At 40.5% G+C, this 18,978-nt stretch overlaps 1 protein-coding gene across 1 annotated transcript; it reads right to left on the bottom strand.

Moving 5' to 3' along the window:
• Positions 1 to 14,063: 14,063 nt before the first annotated feature.
• On the bottom strand, positions 14,064 to 16,546 carry LOC137503084 (zinc finger protein 665-like). The gene has a single exon (XM_068230531.1). It carries the CDS (start codon positions 16,494 to 16,496, stop codon positions 15,105 to 15,107), a length of 1,392 nt encoding a protein of 463 aa, XP_068086632.1. The 5' UTR covers positions 16,497 to 16,546; the 3' UTR covers positions 14,064 to 15,104.
• Positions 16,547 to 18,978: the final 2,432 nt, after the last annotated feature.

Here is an 18,978-nt window from a genome sequence, read left to right as displayed (position 1 = left end):
ATCAGATGCTGAAGGACGGCATTATTCGGCCCTCTAAGTCGGCGTATTCTTCTCCTATTTTTCTAGTCCCGAAACCCCAAGGTGGCTTCAGGCCTGTGATTGACTATAGGGCTCTCAATCGGAAGGTGGTGTTACAATCTGTGCCCCTTCCAGACCTTCACTCTTGTTTTTCACGGTTTTGGAAGGTTAAGTTCTTTACCATATTGGATTTGAATCAGGTCTATAATCAAATTCCTCTGGCTGAAGAATCTAAACATCTTACAGCGTTTGCCACGGATTGGAATTTGTATGAATACAACCGCGTGCCTTTCGTGCTCCCCACGGGAACAGCTGTGCTCACTAGACTGCTAGATAGGGTCTTCGCCGACATCAAATTTGAGTACTTGTACAACTATCTTGATGATGTCGTATTTTCGGAGACCTTCGAAGAACATCTAGATCATCTGAAAGAAGTTCCCAATCACCTTCGTAAGGCTGGGTTAACTGTGAAGTTGTCCAAGGTCGCCTTCGCTAAGCCTTCCATGTCATTCCTAGGGCATATTGTGTCGCCCGATGGTGTTGCATTCGATCACTCTAGAACACAGGCCATCCGTGATTTCAAGCCTCCCACGGACATCAAAGATATTGCTAGGTTCGTTGGTATGGTGAATTTCTGCAGAAAATTTATTCCAAATTTCGCCAATAGAGCGGCGCTCTTGAACTTACTACGTAGGAGAGGCGTGAAATTTGAGTGGGGACCTTCTCAACAAGCCGCTTTTGAAGATCTCAAATTAGCTCTGTGTAACGCCCCTGTTCTAGCCATGCCCGATTTCTCCAAAAAATTCATCGTCCAAACCGACGCGTCGTCGTCGGCGGTAGCTGCGGTCCTTCTTCAAGAGACTGACCTAGGGAGGCGACCCATCGCCCATGCATCTAGGACTCTATCGGCTCAAGAAGCCAAATATTCCATCTATGAGCTCGAAGGTTTGGCAGTCTTATTTGCTTTAGAAAAGTTCCGTCTCTATCTGGAACATGTCAAATTTGACTTGGAAACCGATAACCACGCCTTAAGCTGGGTCTTAGGTAGGCCGCGTCGTACTGGTCGTATAGCCCGGTGGGTCATCCGAATTTCGGCCTTCCAATTTGATGTTAGGCATATCAGAAGTTCTAAAAACGTCGTTGTTGACGGACTAAGCCGTATATTTGCTAACGATGTAGAGACCCCGGATCTGGATGATAGTTCTTCAACTCCCGAGTCCATACTATCTGAGGTCAATGCCATTCTGACTGATGCTCCCATGTTGTTTAGGGATATTGAAAAATATCAACGTGAAGATCTGACGCTGGCTCCGATCATGGAAACCCTTTCTTCGGGGGAACATGTCGCCCCTTATGTATTGAGGAATGGTGTTTTATGTTGCCCGTCGAGGCATGATCAAAAAATGAAAGTTGTAGTTCCAGCTGTTCTTGTACCAACGATCTTCAAGTACTACCATGAGACCCCATTGGGGGGGCATTTAGGCATCTTCAAAACCCGAGAACAGATTCGTGAAATGTTCATCTGGAAGGGTATGGACGGAGAAATCCGTGAATTGGTAAAATCTTGTAAATCATGTTGGCTTAGTAAACCCACCATGTCCACCAAGGTAGGTCTATTGTCTTCTCAGCAGGCATCACGCCCAATGGAACGTCTCTACATAGATTACGTAGGACCCTTTGCCCAGTCAAAGGGGAATGCCAACAAGTTCATCCTTGTGTGTGTAGATGGCTTCACTAGATTTTCTTGGTTATTTTCTACTAAGCTGGCTACACCGCAGTCTACTATCTCTTGTTTAAATTCAATTTTTTCTCCTTTCGGTCCGTGTCAATATATTGTATCTCATAATGCTAAAGCTTTCACATCCAATCTCTTTCGTAAATTCTGTTTTGATGTCCATATCTCATGTGACTACTTCTGCTTATTATCCTCAACCATCTCTAGCTGAACGGGTCAATCGTAATCTGAGGTCGGCCCTTATTGCCTATCATCACGAGGATCATTCTAGGTGGGACACGTCCTTGCATTGGTTAGCTTTTGCTTTGAATTCGGCGGTTCATGAATCTCATAAGTTTACTCCAGCTTCCTTGATGTTCAAGTTTGTACCCAACACGCCGCTCTCTAACCTTTGGTGTCTTAGTGATATTCTATCTGAGACAATAGATCCACATAATATTAAAGATTTTTGGAAGAAGGCTAAAGCCAATCTTAAAGTGTCTCATGAAAAGGTCAGGGAAATATATGATCGTGGACGGAGGCCCACCCATTTGAAGGTAGGTGACCAGGTGATGGTCAAGAACTTTGTTCCCGCGGGCAAGCTTGCCCCCAAATTTCATGGGCCGTGCATTATAGTAGATTTTCTCACGCCGGTCACGTTGTTATTAAGCAATCCAGCCACCGAGAGGATATTTAGGGTTCACCTGTCCCAGGTGAAACCTGTGTAATTTCCGCACTAACTTAGCTCGTTTTATTTCTTGTTACATTTTGACAGAAATCTGAAGGTTATATTTTTGGTTTCATTTTGAGGCCTTTTGCCCTTGGAATTATGTCTTTGTTTCCTAATGTTCGTTGTACAACCTCCCCCGAGCAGTTAAACTGCTATTCTGTCCTTGCCATGGCCATTAGCACGCTCCCGTCTCCTGCTCAACCACACACAGTGGCTAATTAAAATGAGATAAATATTTCCACGCCGCTGGCCCCTCAGCTCCACCACAAGTACTGTACCCGAAAATCATTATGGTCCAACAAATTCTGCCGCCGAGATCTTAATGTTTCAGTGCCCCCGCAGCCGCGCGGCGCCGTGCCGCTACTGGAGTAGAGCACGGGCCCGATCTACTTCAGTGAGGTCAACCAGTGTACGGCGAGCCGGAGCCCTCCTCCCGGCCAAGGCTGATGTGTGGCGCACCTCCTGCAACTTCCCCGCGGTCTGTAAACATTCGCCGCGTGTGTGGCGTGCTTCAGCACCACTACCCCTCTCATAGTGAGGGAGAGCGGTATCTCAGGGTACTTGAGGGGTCCGAGCGGCCTCCTCTGGACACAAGCTGCTGCGGCTGGTCTCGCCCTCAAGTAATATACTTAATCAGCTACCTGGACATTTCATATCAACAATTACTACATTTTTGGATTCAACTGAACATTTGGTGGACTTAGAAAAGAAATTTCCTTTCAAGAATTAAAAGATTTTCCTTCTGAATTCAACTACTACAAGCATAAAGACATTACATCAAAAGTTACTACAAAGAATTTTGAAACTGGATCCAACCAATTTAAGAGAACTTGTTTGTAAATCCTTCTGCAATTAATTTCTACATCAACATCAGAACTTGGACCTTGTTTTGAAACAAAATCTGGTGGTCTTCTGTGTTAATCCCTGGAGGGACTTTTGGGGGGGGGGGAGGTCTGCACCGGGCGGTACACCTCCGCGCCGCGCCAGTTGAAACTCCTCTACTGGAGGAAGCCTGAACTTTAACCACCATGTTATTTCTAAAGTTTCTCAGAAGATGTCACTATTGTAAATTTTGAAGAGTTCTGAACTGTGCCTTGTTCGATTTATATTTTTTTCTTTGTAGTTAGAAGTGTGAACACTCTCTTCTAGATGGCACTACTGAAGAACTACAATTGTGCACCCTAGTGCGAAGTGTAGGAACTGTTTTTTTGAGAAATTCTGTGTTCATAAGTTTGTTCTTTGTTAAATTTCTTTCAGTCATTTTTTGGGTTGGCAGTGTAACCCTTCTCTTTCCGCTTGTTTTGAATTTAGCCAATCCCGAATTTCCTTGATTAGTTTTTAACCAATAATGTGTGTCTTCTCCGTTATGGATATGTTGCTTGATCCTAGCCAATAAAGTTGAGGGGGGTGTGGGTTCTCATTCATGAAACGTCTCGAATTTTCCGCGAGAATATATAAACTGTTGATTTTCTTGTCTCCTGGCCACTTCTGTAACATATTTCTTAGTGTGATTATGTAGCAGGGGGCGGGAAGCGCCTCTTTCTTCGGGCGGCAGTTCATCCATCAGGTAATGGCCTTTTAATAACTTCTTTTCTTGCTAGCTCAGCAGTTTAACCCTCGGGGCAGGTTCGAAACTTTCATCATGTAACTTTCCTTTAAAATGTAAAAGACACTTGGTATAAAATTCTATCTCTTTAACTACAAATCGGGATAGAGAGTGCCTAACCCTCTCGAGCTCCCTCTCATATTGTTTTTGTGGTGACTACGTTTTCACAACCGTTTTTATTCGCTTCATAATGTAATAAAGTTTTCCTATCGTTTCACCTCCGTAGTATGGGATTAGCCCTTGCATAAGTGGCCTGGAGCCAAATAGGTTTTTAAAAAGGTGTATTAGGAGTGCAAGTTACGCCTCCACTCTAGTTGGTATTTTGGGGCCATGTAATTGTCCTGTTTCTTTATTGAATAGGCCTCAGTAGGTTGGGTATCATTACCCCTGACCTTGTGTGCCCGTAGGGCAGCTTGAACGTGGAGTATGGTGTAGCCTTTGCATTGGCTTGAATTTTGAGAGCGCGTTTCTCTTTCTCAAATTTGGTTTCTGTGTGCCTCGAGCAGGCTGAACTGGGTAATTGGGAGCTAGGGCTCCTTGGTATGATTGTTTTTTTTTGCCCCTTTGTTGAACCTTATACAGTGGTAAAGCTGGGCTCATTGCTCAAGGATTGTGTGTCTGGGGGACTCGAAGCCCAAGTCCATTAATAAACTGTAATTGTACATTCTTAACTTGTTGATATATAACTGAGTTCCTGTTGTACTTGTTATTTCTTGATCTCGAAAAGAAAATATAACCTTTGTTAAAGTTTTAAATTAACTTTAATTTCGTAAGTTGAGACCTATTCATCCCAGCACCTTCTTTCACCTCTGCTGTTCCACAGATACCTCGGAACAAGTGGTGGCAGAGCGTGGTTGAATGGGTCTCAATTTAGCCCCATTTGACGGCTAAACATTGCTTTGATTCGAACTCTAACAATTTTCTCAGTTGCTGGACTTTTTTGATTTTTCTTTCTAAAAATGTTCTGTCATCATGTCCGGCCCTCGCGAGGTTCTCCATCCTTTCTATTTGCGTAAAGAGGAATTAATTTATGAATTATCTCTCAGAAAAGTTTTAAATTAACTTTAATTTCGTAAGTTGAGACCTATTCATCCCAGCACCTTCTTCCACCTCTGCTGTTCCACAGATACCTCGGAACAATATATATCATCATCTCACTAATCTACTTATCACTGCGGAACAACTTCGACTACTTCATCATGGCACTCAACCCTTAATCACATCTCTGAGAGGCAAGTTTCGTATCCCATCAGCAAGGGGGGCGGTAAAGAAGCAACATTTATGTACGTCTTAAGGGTCGTAAGTTGAATGCAGATACTTCTGAACAATTAACGCGAAATACACAAAGTGAGCGTGTACCCATTCCTTAATACTTACCAAGAAATGCACCAAACAACGAACACAAAACACAATACTTACCATAAGGGCAGTAGCACCAAATACGACGCTTGGAGGGCAAAATAGAGGTAAAAAGGGCTGGATCTTACATTAACATTTGACAGGTTGGCAGGTCAACACTGTTAACTACTAAATGACGGACAAAATAAAATTGAAAATAAGATGTTTACTTAAAGAAAAAGACCAATTCATAGCATTTATAGTTAAATAAATACTTTCTTTCTTTAAAAAAAATAAAGGGTAAATAACTTTCTTTCAATACACTTAACATTTAAATAAATGGACAGAATTCATTAAACCTTACAGTAAGAAATTCCTACTTTCAAAACTTTAATAATACAAGAAGCAATAAGGTAAATAAATGAATATTATATTACTAAATTGTACTAACTCAGACCAGTAGCAGAATTATAATACAGAAGAGGTTTACAATCTTATTAACAAATCCCTTTTGTAAAAATATTATTTTTAATTTTAATATTAGACTTTAAACTATAAGGTATACCTTTGTAAATTAATTACTGGCCATAGATTATTAAGACAAGAGAGAGCTTACAGATTCTGTGATTGCTCGCTCTTACAACATACAGGAGGTACAAATAATGCTTCCTTTCAGTCCATCCGCAGGAGAGGAGTTCTAATAAATTTACAGAAATATGTAGCATCAGGATCTACATAAAATAATATGGCAGCTGATAAAGCACAAAACATTCCCATGCCAAGTCACAACATAGCTCCACCTATTAAGAGCTATGTCCAAGGAATTGCTTGCTAATTTAGTACAGTATTATGAACAATATGCTGCTATTTCCACAACATTACGGTGTGCAAGGGACTTTGCTGTGAGTATCAAACATAGCATGCACTGCCATCTCCCTAGTAAATGCTAGAGGCCAATTGTCCACTTGGCGACCATAATCTGGGGGCATGTGCCACCAGAAGCCCTTTCCTTGCCCCACGAACAAAGTTTCTGTCACTAGTTGGACCTATAGATGTATATAAATACTGTTGTTTGTACTTCGTAAGAGTTGGCTGCCTTGCGTAGCACATTATCACATACTCCCAGACATAGAAACAAAAGAGAGACATACTTTTCCTAGATGCCCATGTAGCAAATGGCGACTGCTGGGGTTAATATTGGGGAAGCACATAGTAAATTATGCCCCTGCCAAACTTATTCAGCTACTAAGGGTTAAATTCTGACCTCTATAAAGTTATTTGCCATGAGACTCACAAGTGATGCATTTGTTGTTCTTTCAAGCCAGGCTGGTTCCTCTTTGATTTTTACTTGCAGGTCCATTTCACACTGCAACTGAAGTAGTTAGAAGGTACTGGGGTTCTTGATTACTTCCAATGATTTTACACTGAAACATAGCCCAGAGAAATATATTACCTTATTGCAGTCATTGCTACTTAGGTTATCTGTCAACAGACTAAGCATTATGCTTGAAATTTTACATGATCGTCAATATTATGAACATACCAAAATGACTCAAAATTTTACATGACTGTTAATATTGTGATCATACCTATTGGACCTCAAGTTTTCTATGACTGATATTATGCAGAAGAATCTCCATAACAACACTGATAACCATAACAAGAATTCTACATAATATATCCTAAACGGAAACTTTTCAAAATTTCGAACCCTACTACCTTATGTCGCAGCCTACAGTGTAAAGAACAACTCAACATTCACAGCGTCACTATTAAATTGCAAACATAGGTAAATAACACAGCAACACAATAATTAACCCCTTCAGTCCTGATTTTTTCTGTTTAGAAAGAAAAATTATTTCTGACAGGATTTTGATTTTAGGTCATACTGGGGGTGTACTTACAAAATTTGGTTGATGAGAGACCTTCCGTTAAAAAAATATATAATGTACAGTATACTGTACATTTGGTATCAAGTGTTGCTGAATCCTAAACTTTTACCTTGGGATGGCAACCTTCTTAGGACAGGATTTGGAGGTATACAATGTTTATACTGTACTAAATGGTAAACTATACATTCCTATAGAACTGAAATTATCTATTTTTTGAGATATTTTCATTGTTTATAGATAATTATTTACAAATATTTATATTTTGTTCACATGTTACCGACAAAGAAATGCTTCATAACAATTCACATTCATTTCATTGCTTATGAAATGCTGCAAAGCAGTTCCTGTTCCTATTTATACAAAGATGTACTCCACATTTTCTGCAGATAATGTGTGATCGCTGGGTGCACTTAATCTTCTTGCATCGAGTAGGTTCTTTATTGCCATCATGCTCTGGTAAGTGTCCAACACTATCCGTCCGCAGTTCCCTCTGTGGTCTCGTCTCAGTTGTTTGTTTTTTATTAGTTGAAGGTGATCTTACAGGGCTTGTAGATAGCCTTCCTCTTTTGATACCCTTGAATTGTTTATCAACTTTCACAAAAGCTTCAGTTACCCTAAGCCTGAAATCTAACAAATCCATTATCTCCTTCTGTGCCAACCCAGCATTTCTAGCATTTGGCTGTACTCCATCACCCAGAGAAAACAAATATTTTTGTACTTCAGAAAGACGTGACATACAAGCCAATCAAGCCTGAGGAAAGTAATAAATTTTGTTTGGTTTGCACATTGTTATGAGAGCAGAATATCAGGCCTCTGTGTCAGGAAAATATCTTCAACAGAAAGTTCAGCATCTCCAGAAGTACCAATAGTATTTCCATTGCCACTTGTCTCGGTTGGGCTGCTTACAGATATCATCTCAACATCAGCTCCTGAAACATATCGCAAAATAAAGCTATATTTTAATAATTATTAGCTAATAATTTGGGCAACTCAGTTTGCCATAAGGGTACTGGTGTTTCATAATGTGTAATAATATTGAATGTGATAACGTACCAATGCGCTGTATTTGTGGCTGGTTTGTGGTTCATCCTCATCATCACTGGCTAGTTCCTCCACATCAGACACATCTCCATTCTCCAACAATTTCAAAATCATATCAACGTCGCTTGGGTTCATTTTCATCCTTGATGTGCCTGAATTTCAACAAAAATATATTTTAGGGAACTCAGAGAACAAAAACAAAGTTTCTTTTTACATTTCTAAGAGACAATCTAGAGTATACAACACTTAATCTTCTTCTATATTACTAGAAACTACCAGGTATATAAATAAAACTTTGTGAAAGATAATGAACTCAGTCACACTATTTGCAACACTTGGGACCCCATGTACAGTATACTGTACATGCTAATATACATGGATGTTATGAGGCAAGGGATATGAAAGACTAACTATAATTAGTATGCATATTCTATTCAAACCTTTATCTTTAACCCCCAAACAGAACTTTACCCTAAACAGAATAAAATGTTAAAAATAAAGAATAAAATTTTCCCACTTACCTCCACTAACAGCATGCTTGTCTGCCATGTTTGCTGTTTATCTTCATAATTCACTAATGTGTTGGTAGATGTCACTTCAACCAATTGAGAAACAAAGATAAAGCATAGAAGTCTCTAGCAAGATAGAGAACTCCTCTATTCACTAATAATTCTTGGTGCTATAAGCTAATGAATTTGATGTACAGTATACTGTACACCTGGACTGAAAGGGTAGGGTTGCCAGATGTACGGTATTGCCCGGAACAATACGGTTTTTTCTCATTTTGTTCCGCGTACGGTGCACCCTTTAAACCGTACGCCCAATGTTCCGTTTTTTTAAATATCATGGTTTAGACAATAGTATAGTATCAAAAAAGTGCGCGGTTATGGTCAAAATATTCTGTATTCTGACCTGACCAATGATCAGCCATCACAGTTGAGAACAGCGCTTCTGGCAGTGTTCTAGCGGTACTAGCGGGCATGTAGTCTCCTCCATTCAGTGGTTTAATTGGTCTAGAAAAACTGAAGAACATTTTGATGGTACTTTCGTTTGTCTAAAGTAAATCTCCATCGAATGCATATACTGAAAGAGTATTTTCAGTAATGGCAATAAAATGGAGAGATGACAGAAACAGATGCTCAGGCAGATACAATAAAAATGAACTTCTTGTGTACTTCAACTATGATGACAATTGTAAGGAATTTCTCAAGAAAGTTTTGTTGAATAAGAAACTGTTACAAATTGCTTCTTCAAACGACAAGTACTTGTGAAATGTTAATTTCAATGTAAAGACTAACACACTATTAGTTTTTAATAAGTACCTACATATTTCATGCTGACGCTGTTATATTATTAACGGTATTTACTTGTTAATATATCCCTGGTATTTTCTCTTAATTATCGCTATGGTGTCTTAATTTAGCGCTATATGGCAAGGAAATTGAAGTGTTCCTTATTTGCCATCTGGAATCGAGCGACTGTTCCTTATTTGCCATCCGGAAATCTGGCAACCCTATGAAAGGGTTAAAATTAAGCACTACATATTGTAATTTCTTACTGAAACTAATATCCGCAATTCTTCGCCTGTGTAGCCCTTCAGAAAAATTCTTCACTCCAAAACATTTTGATAGGTAAGGTAAGTTACGTTATATTGCTACAACACACGAGGAACAGATTTGCCTGCACTTGTGACACAAAGGCCAGGAGTTTTCAAAAAGAATGCCAGTTATATGCGTATACAGTTTTAATCCTTAAGTAGAAATAAAATTTAAGAAAATTAAAAATATTAAATGTTAAAAATATGTAGAATGCTGAAACTGAGAAAGATTAGTAGTATTAACTTCTTACTGTTCCCAATTGAGATTTATAATTTTCGGAAAAGTAAATTATAGAACTTGAACCTTACGACAATAGAGATTGTGGACACAGTGTAAATGATAGAAATCACAATTTCTCAATGAAGAAAATCTGTATCACAATAAATTAACGGAATAGGCTGTACAAATGGCTAATACGCGTCTTATGTAACACATACCTCACACCTAGAGACAAAACCTGATATTTTAATTCAGTGTAATCACTTAAAACAAACACTTAAAGAACGGATTTCATTTGTATCAGTCAGTAGAACGGGCTGAATTTAGGAAAGGATGAATTACCAGTGAGAACTCCAGAGTACACGACACTTCTTGAAAACAGCACTGGGTGCAATGTCCCGTTATATTTGTAACTATCAACTATCAATACAGTCCTGCTCTAGTGGGCTTTACACGTGGTCAAAGAGAATGAGTAAGAGATGACTCTCAACGTTATTTTTCACTTCTGAACGCAACGGCAGCGCAAAGATCGCCAGGAATTGCACACCAGCGCCTCTAGTGTAAACAGGGCTGAACTGAAATTACCGGGCGGGTGATTTAAATCGTTTAGCGCGCGGAGAGTCCCCAGGTTCTCGTCCCCCCTCCACTCTTAAATATTATATTAAATATATTTTTTCTTTTCTTCTTTCTCTTCTATTTTTCTTTCATTTCCTTTTCTTTCTTTCCTTCTTTCTGTTACATTTTTCTGAAATACTGCATTCTGAACAACAATACACCTGGAGGTTGGGCTGTGCTTTATTATTATTATTATTAATAATTTTTTTGCTGGAGAAAAGAAGCTTACCAGCTTGTGCTGCTTATTATAATTATTTCAATTATGGAGCTATATTTTATTTTTACTAATTCACAAAACCTTGAAGGATCGGAGTGACTGGCCTTGCCTGTGCTGCTTTTGTTTGTTTCTGCTGAGGAAAAATGAAGCTAACTCACAAAGGGAGGAAGGAAGTGACCTGAAGGTGAGTGGGATTGGCAATCCTTATCTCAGATTAAGACCTATGACAGAAATAGATACTAACATCCCCTCGTACATCAGTCCTCTTTAACACTACTTAAGCCAACTGTAACAATCAATAGTATCAATATATGCCACTTATGCAGGAAATAAAATATAAATACAATGTAAGATAGAAAACCATATACAGGAACCAAAATGATGAAAGGAAACTCATATGCTAAGGAGGGAGTTTGTAGGATTCAAAGGTAAATTGAAATGAAACATGATCTTTTGATTTATGGAGCTATATTCTACCTACTATCCACAGTGTTACAGGTATAATATTGTGAAGAAATTATATTCAGCAGTGTTAATCATCAATTAATATTCATCAGCCAGAAAACTATTCAATACAACACAAATACAAGATCATTCATTTATGAAAGAAAGACTGGAACTGACAAGGTACAACATAATACTTTTCTCTCTTATTGCAGTTTAACGTTGCACTGACATTATCAAAGTTTTCAGCAACACCATTTGTATCATCCCAAGGAACTTACTATATGATACATCTTTCAGTCTGTCAAAAGAGGCACCTTGGGCCACACACTGAAAAATATTGAGATTTGTACTTCTTTTGCATCTACTAGAGGATGGCAAATCTCTAGCAGAGTAGTGTTTGAAGAAACCAAGACATGATAGCACATACTCTGTTCCTACATACTGCACCAAAACACAACATTTCATTCAATCAGTCATCTGCATTTAGATGATAAAAAATGTCAAGCTACAAAGTTGTATGCATCCCTTGTATTCATTGATCTACACTATTTACAATAAAAATGTTCTATTTTATGTGACTGTAGGATATATCTAAAATGTTCTGCTATATTTAAAAGGATGGAATCATGAATATATTTGAGGGTTTAAAAGAGAAGGTAGAGCTTACAGATTCTTGTTTGCTCGCTCTTACAACATACAGGAGGTACAAATAATGCTTCCTTTCAGTCCATCCGCAGGAGAGGAGTTCTAATAAATTTACAGAAATATGTAGCATCAGGATCTACATAAAATAATATGGCAGCTGATAAAGCACAAAACATTCCCATGCCAAGTCACAACATAGTTCCACCTATTAAGAGCTATGTCCAAGGAATTGCTTGCTAATTTAGTACAGTATTATGAACAATATGTTGCTATTTCCACAACATTACGGTGTGCAAGGGACTTTGCTGTGACCTAGACGAAATGCCAGTTGAAGACAGTGGAAACTCACTTCAGACAGTGCCATTTGTACCTACTGTATATCGAAGGCAGAAATCTATGTTGGTGGTTGCAGAGTAGGCTGATCTGTGGTCTAACAGCATGCACTCCAACCGGCCAACCAAGCAGAGGAGGGGTGGCTATGGTTCCACCGTGTTTCTACTCCTCTGCATTTGGGACACAGAAACGGGCTGTTCCCCTACCACTGGCTGTCCTGAGATTGGTTTTTCCTTTCGCCTGCAGTAAGGCGAATGATGGGACAGTTCCTAGTATATGTCATGGCCACCAAACATCTTGCCCTCACCACAAATCTCCTTGCTTAAGATGATGATGCCTGTTGATTAAAAGGGCCTAAATCTAGTTCATTGTTTTAAGAGAAAGTACAACTAGGCAACCATCCCCTATATATATATTAGTAATCGGAGAGAAGTAATGGAAGGGGGCTGACACTAGGAAAAATGATGGTATCAGCTAAGAAGGACCATGCCCTTTGAGGAAAATAAGACTCCCTAGGCCTCCATACATAATACAATCGGGTGCAGAAAAGAACAGGTCGTGATCTAGGTAGATCAGATAGGATAGATGAAAGTGGGGAGCCTGGAACAAGTAAGCGGAAGCAGTGACAAAATTCAATTAAGGGATCCGTGGTCGCCTACCCAAGCTCCCAAGTACAGAGCCCACATGGGACCCCTTTTAGTCGTCTCTTACAGCAGGCAGAGGATGCTGTGGCTGTTATTATACTGCCCCGACCCACAGGGGGACAACTATGATAAGGCTAGTTGCTTTACGTTGCACCGACACAGATAGGTCTTATGACGATGATGGGACAGGAATGGCCTAGGAATGGGAAGGAAGCAGCCGTGGCCTTAATTAAGGTACAGCCCCAGCGTTTGCCTGGTGTGAAAATGGGAAACCACAGAAAACCATTTTCCGGGCTGCCGATAGTGGGGTTCGAACCTATCTCCCGAATACTGGATACTGGCCGCACTTATGTTTCAAATTATCCGAAATTCATTTGCCTTGGTGTGGTATGTTTTCATGTTCTGGCCTCAGGAGATTAGTAAAACAAGAACAGTAAGGATGCTTACCTCAAATATCTTGTACTTTTTCTTCAAACACGCAAACGAAGATAACAGTTATACGCATGCAAATCAAAGTAAAGCTAATTGTCACAAACGTAAAAACGTGGTCGTCTCACGTGGTCCAAGTTGTCAAACTCAAATCGACCAATAGCAATCGGGAGATGTTTCTACCAATATGAGCTGCCGTATTCGTCACGTGGGCTTAGGGTGAGTGACGTGATGTACAATAGCGCGCCCACGCGGGTGGAGAGCAAAAGTATTCAGTCTGAGCCGGGCCCTCGGAACGGTAGGACCTATGCTGCTGTCAAACCCTTTCACGTGGTAGTGGTGGGGGTAAAGTTCGGCAGTTCGGTTCACTGCCGTCTCAATCCTACATATATAGATTGAGACGGCGGTGGTTCGGTTATTGATGATGGGGAGGAAGGGGCGTTATCGTTGAAGGAGGGATTGGATATGGGTGGGGTATAGTAGCCATTACTGAATGAAAACAGTTCATTTGCAAACTTTAATCTGAAAATGCAACAACCCGACAACATTATAGAGATCATTTTGCAGTTGCTCACAATCTTGTAACTTATTTATTACTCTGTACAGAATAACATCTGCGAAAAGCCTTATCTCTGATTCCACTTCTTTACACATCATTGATATATATAAGAAAACATAAAGGTCCAATAATACTGCCTTGAGGAATTCCCGTCTTAATTTTTACAGGGCCAGATAAAGCTTCACCTACTATAATTCTCTGAGTTCTATTTCCTAAAAACAGAGCCACCCATTTTAGTCACTCTTTTATCTAGTCCAATTGCACTCATTTTTGCCAGTAGTCTCCCATGATCTACCCTATCAAATGCCTTGGACAGGTCAGTCGCGATACAGTCCAATTGACCTCCTGAATCCAGGAAATCTGTTATATCTTGCTGGAATCCTACAAATTTTGCTTCAGTGGAATGAACTTTGTAACAGTATGGCCTCCCTTCTGTGTGCGTCCGCATATGAACAGTTAGGTCAGACTGCCTTTCTTTGTGAATGATTTGCCACAGACAATGCAGCTGGTTGGCTTCTCGCCTGTATGGGTCCCCATATGTTCGGTTAGTTTGCCTCTCTTTATGATTCGCCTCTATGTTTCCTCATATGTTCGGTAAGTTTGCCTCTCCTTATGAATGATTTGCCACAGACATTGTAGCTGTATGGCTTCCCGCCTGTATGGGTCCCCATATGACCGAATGGGTACACCATGAACAGCCAGACTGCCTTTCGTTGTGAATGATTTACCACATACATTGCAGCTGTAAGGCTTCTCGGCTGTATGGGTCCGCATATGTTCGGTTAGTTTACCTTTCTGTATGAATGATTTGCCACAAGCATTGCAACTGTAAGGCTTTTCGCCTGTATGGGTACACATTTGAATGGTCAGACTGCTTTTCTGTGCGAATAATTTGCTACAGACATTGCAGCTGTAAAGCTTCTCGCCTGTATGGGTCCGCATGTGACCGGTTAGAATGCCTTTCTGTATGAATGATTTGTCACAGACATTGCACCTTTTTGGCTTCACGCCTGTATGGGTAAGCATATGATCTGTCAGACTGCCTTTCGTTGTGAATGATTAGCCACGGATATTGCAGCTGTAAGGCTTCTCGCCTGTATGGGTCAGCAAATGAGCGGTCAGATTGCCTTTCTTTGTGAATGATTTGCCACAGGTATTGCATCTGTATGGCTTCTCGCCTGTATGGGTCCGCAAATGAGCGGTCAGACTGCCTTTCTTTGTGAATAATTTGTCACAGACATTGCATCTGTTTGGCTTTACGCATGTATGGGCACGCATATGATCGGTCAGACTGCCTTTCGTTGCGTATGATTTGCTACAGATATTGCAGCTGTAAGGCTTCTCGCCTGTATGGGTCCGCATATGTTCGGTTAGTTGACCTCTCTTTACGAATGATTTGTCACAGACATTGCATCTGTTTGGCTTTACGCATGTATGGGCACGCATATGATCGGTCAGACTGCCTTTCGTTGCGTATGAATTGCCACAGATATTGCAGTTGTAAGGCTTCTCGCCTGTATGGGTCCGCATATGTTCGGTTAGTTGACCTCTCTTTACGAATGATTTGCCACAGACATTGCAGCTGTGTACCTTCTCGCCTGTATGGGTACACATATGAACAGTCAGACTGCCTTTCGTTGTGAATGATTTACCACATACATTGCAACTGTAAGGCTTCTCGCCTGTATGGGTCCGCATATGTTCGGTTAGTTTACCTTTCTGTATGAATGATTTGCCACAATCATTGCACCTGTAGGGCTTCTCGCCCGTATGGGTCCGCACATGTGCGGTTAGTTTACCCCCGTTTATGAATGATTTACCACAAACATTGCAGCTGTAAGGCTTTTCGCCTGTATGGGTACAGATATGAACGGTCAGTCTGCCTTTCTGTGCGAATGATTTGCTACAGACATTGCAGCTGTACGGCTTCTCGCCTGTATGGGTACGTAAATGAACGGTCAGACTGCCTTTCGTTCTGAATGGTTTTCCACAGACATTGCAACTGTAGGGCTTCTCGCCTGTATGGGTCCGCATATGTTCGGTTAGTTTACCTCTCTTAATGAATGATTTGCCACAGATATTACAGCTGTACGGCTTCTCGCCTGTATGGGTACGTAAATGAACGGTCAGACTGCCTTTCGTTCTGAATGATTTTCCACAGACATTGCAGCTGTATGGCTTCTCGCCTGCATGGGTCCCCATTTGACCGGTTAGACTGCCATTCTGCGTGAATGACTTGCTACAGACATTGCATTTGTTTGGCTTCTCTCCTGTTTGAGTCAACTTTTGATAAGATAAACTGCTGTTTTTGACGAATGATTTGCAACATACAGTGCAAGAGTGAGGCTTGTTGCCTGTGTGAATACCCATGTGACCTGCTAGATTTCTCCAGCTGATGGATTTTCCACAGACGTTGCAGCAGTATCGGTTCTCGCCCGTGCGAGACCGCATAACGTCCGGCCTTTTCCTGAAATTTGAATGAGATACTGAGCAATCGTTTATAATCCCACCTTTATACAATCGCGTGTCCCCAGTCAGCATTTTCCTCTTTGTAAAGCAATTATCAGAAAATCCGCACACTTGGAGCGGGTGGATCCTGAGGTGTTTCGACAAGTTGCTTCGTCTACATAACACCTTTCCGCAGTGAGCGCACTTGAAGGGTCGATCTTCCTTGTGTCTCTTCAGATGTCGCAAGAAGTCCAACTTCCTAGCCAGGACTTCACTGCACACACTACACCTAAAACTAGATGATCCGCCGTCCGTAGGTTGATGATCTCTATAGCTCACCTCGGGTCTCGATCTACAGTGACAAATTAAAACCATGTGACCAATAGTTCAACAGCCAAATCCACTACAACTCTCACACAGGGGATTTGCTACTGGACATTCCAATCACTGATATCCAGTGCAGAGAGCTCGTTACTCATAAACATTACATTCCTAAGAGTAAACATCATCTGAGGTTAAATTTCAAAAGCTCTCACTTGTTACGAGAATATGTAGCGTCTTTTCTTGATCACGATATCAGGCGCAAGAAACCTGTCACGGTTTAGAAATGTACGAGTTAATAGACAACCTCATTTGAAAAAAGCATGAGAAGTGATCCAGCCTAAAAGGGTAAATACTCACACAAGCTCTTTAATCCAGCACATATTATTCTATCGATATCCGTAGTCTGTCCCCCTACATAAAGAACGGCATATGCTTTCGAGTTTTGATCTTGTTGAAGCACTCTGCGCTTTGTTGCAGGGAAGTAATAATTTTTGTAAAGGACCTTGTTCTTGAGGTTGTTTGAGAGAATGTCTGTGGTGTAGACATTAATAAAGTTGAGGACGTTTGCCGACATTCAGCAAGATCTGTTTAAACAAGGCTAATCATTTATCAATGTTATTTTGTCACACAAATATACATATTGTATTTGTACATTGTTATATCACTATAACATTTTATTATGTCACTGTGTCGCTTTTCCGAAATATGTATTTTTGATGTGCAATCAAATATAGCCAACCTATATATAGGACGGTAGGTTTATACAAGGACGTTCATACTTACTACAATGTACTACATCAGTCCACGTCTTAATTCCTGTATTTAACACGGTAGCCACTAATCCTGATGAAATCCTGGCAAAGCTGAAATATAACAAGCATACGACGGCTCTCTCGCTAGCATTGATACTGTCTTTTCTCCTCAAGACACTGCTGTTAAAGACATTATGAAGGCAACACAGAATATGGCATTGGTGGTAGCGTTTTATTACAATGTCCTAATATCCCAATTTTGAAACCAAACGCAACCTATCATGCCCTTGAATATTCTTACAAGTATTACTTTAACAATACGGATAGAAGGAGCATGAAAATCAAGGCTTGAGCCAAAATTCGAGATGACAAGACGTTGAATTGCACCGTAGTGGATATTGCTGCTATGTAAAAGAAGAAATATTACTCTAATTATTTCAAAAGATCACGGGCAACGTGATTATTTTTAGTGGATTAATAACATAGTTGGATAGCATCCAATTCTGAGCCTGTCTCCCCACCACAGAGTAGTTCTACATATTCTACGGAAGAAGGGCGGGAAATGCAAATTTCTTGGTTAAAGGTGAGATCCGCTTAAAACTGCGACATGGGAAAATCGATCACGCATGCTAAAATATATCGTAACATGGACTGGTACATTCCAATTCATGCTGTATGATCTGAATTCACATGGCCCAGTCGAATGCATGACTGGCTCACAAGCAAACTAATGGGTGGCTCGACCATGTATTTTTACTGCACTCTTTGGAAAAAATAAGTGGACAAATGAAAGGGGGACATTCATTCCAGATATGACAGACTAAATCTCTTGATCATCAAACAAGATATTGATGTTGACACCACTAGACAACAGGGGGCAGAAAATACGACACTGGATGGTATGTCATAGATTCTGTGGCATATCACACCCAGCAAAGGTGCAAAAGTCTGTAACCCTTCTTCTTTACGTGAATACTTGATTCCTGTGCCAAGTAATTTATCAGGTTCACAATTAGTTTTCAGTAAAATAATGTTTCTTTTTGCATTGATAAATATCGTACACAAACCAGCTATATTGCTGTAACACGTGGCGCTTCCCAGGTGACGGGTACGGGTTCCCCGCTGGCCTGCCGATGAACTTGAGCAAAATACAAAAGCTCTCGCGTACCAAACATGTACAAAGTCCTTAATGGCAACTTTGGCGGAGATGGAGACGTTCACTAGGGACCAGATGGCGGAAGAGGTACACTAAATTTCTGGAAGTTAATGCAGAAAAGAGGGTAGCGTTTCTTCTCTAGAAGAGTGGCTGCAAAAGGCATCTGTTCTCCATGTCCGCAGCTGCGTTACTACCTTCCGTCATGAGCACTTAAATGCTTCAAGACAAGCCGGCCGTAAAATAATGCCGTTAC

This window comes from Anabrus simplex, chromosome X, assembly GCF_040414725.1.
Source record: "Anabrus simplex isolate iqAnaSimp1 chromosome X, ASM4041472v1, whole genome shotgun sequence".
NCBI classification, from domain to species: Eukaryota; Metazoa; Arthropoda; class Insecta; order Orthoptera; family Tettigoniidae; genus Anabrus; species Anabrus simplex.
Note: the sequence above shows the minus strand (reverse complement) of the source record. Positions and strands in the feature narration are given on the sequence as shown.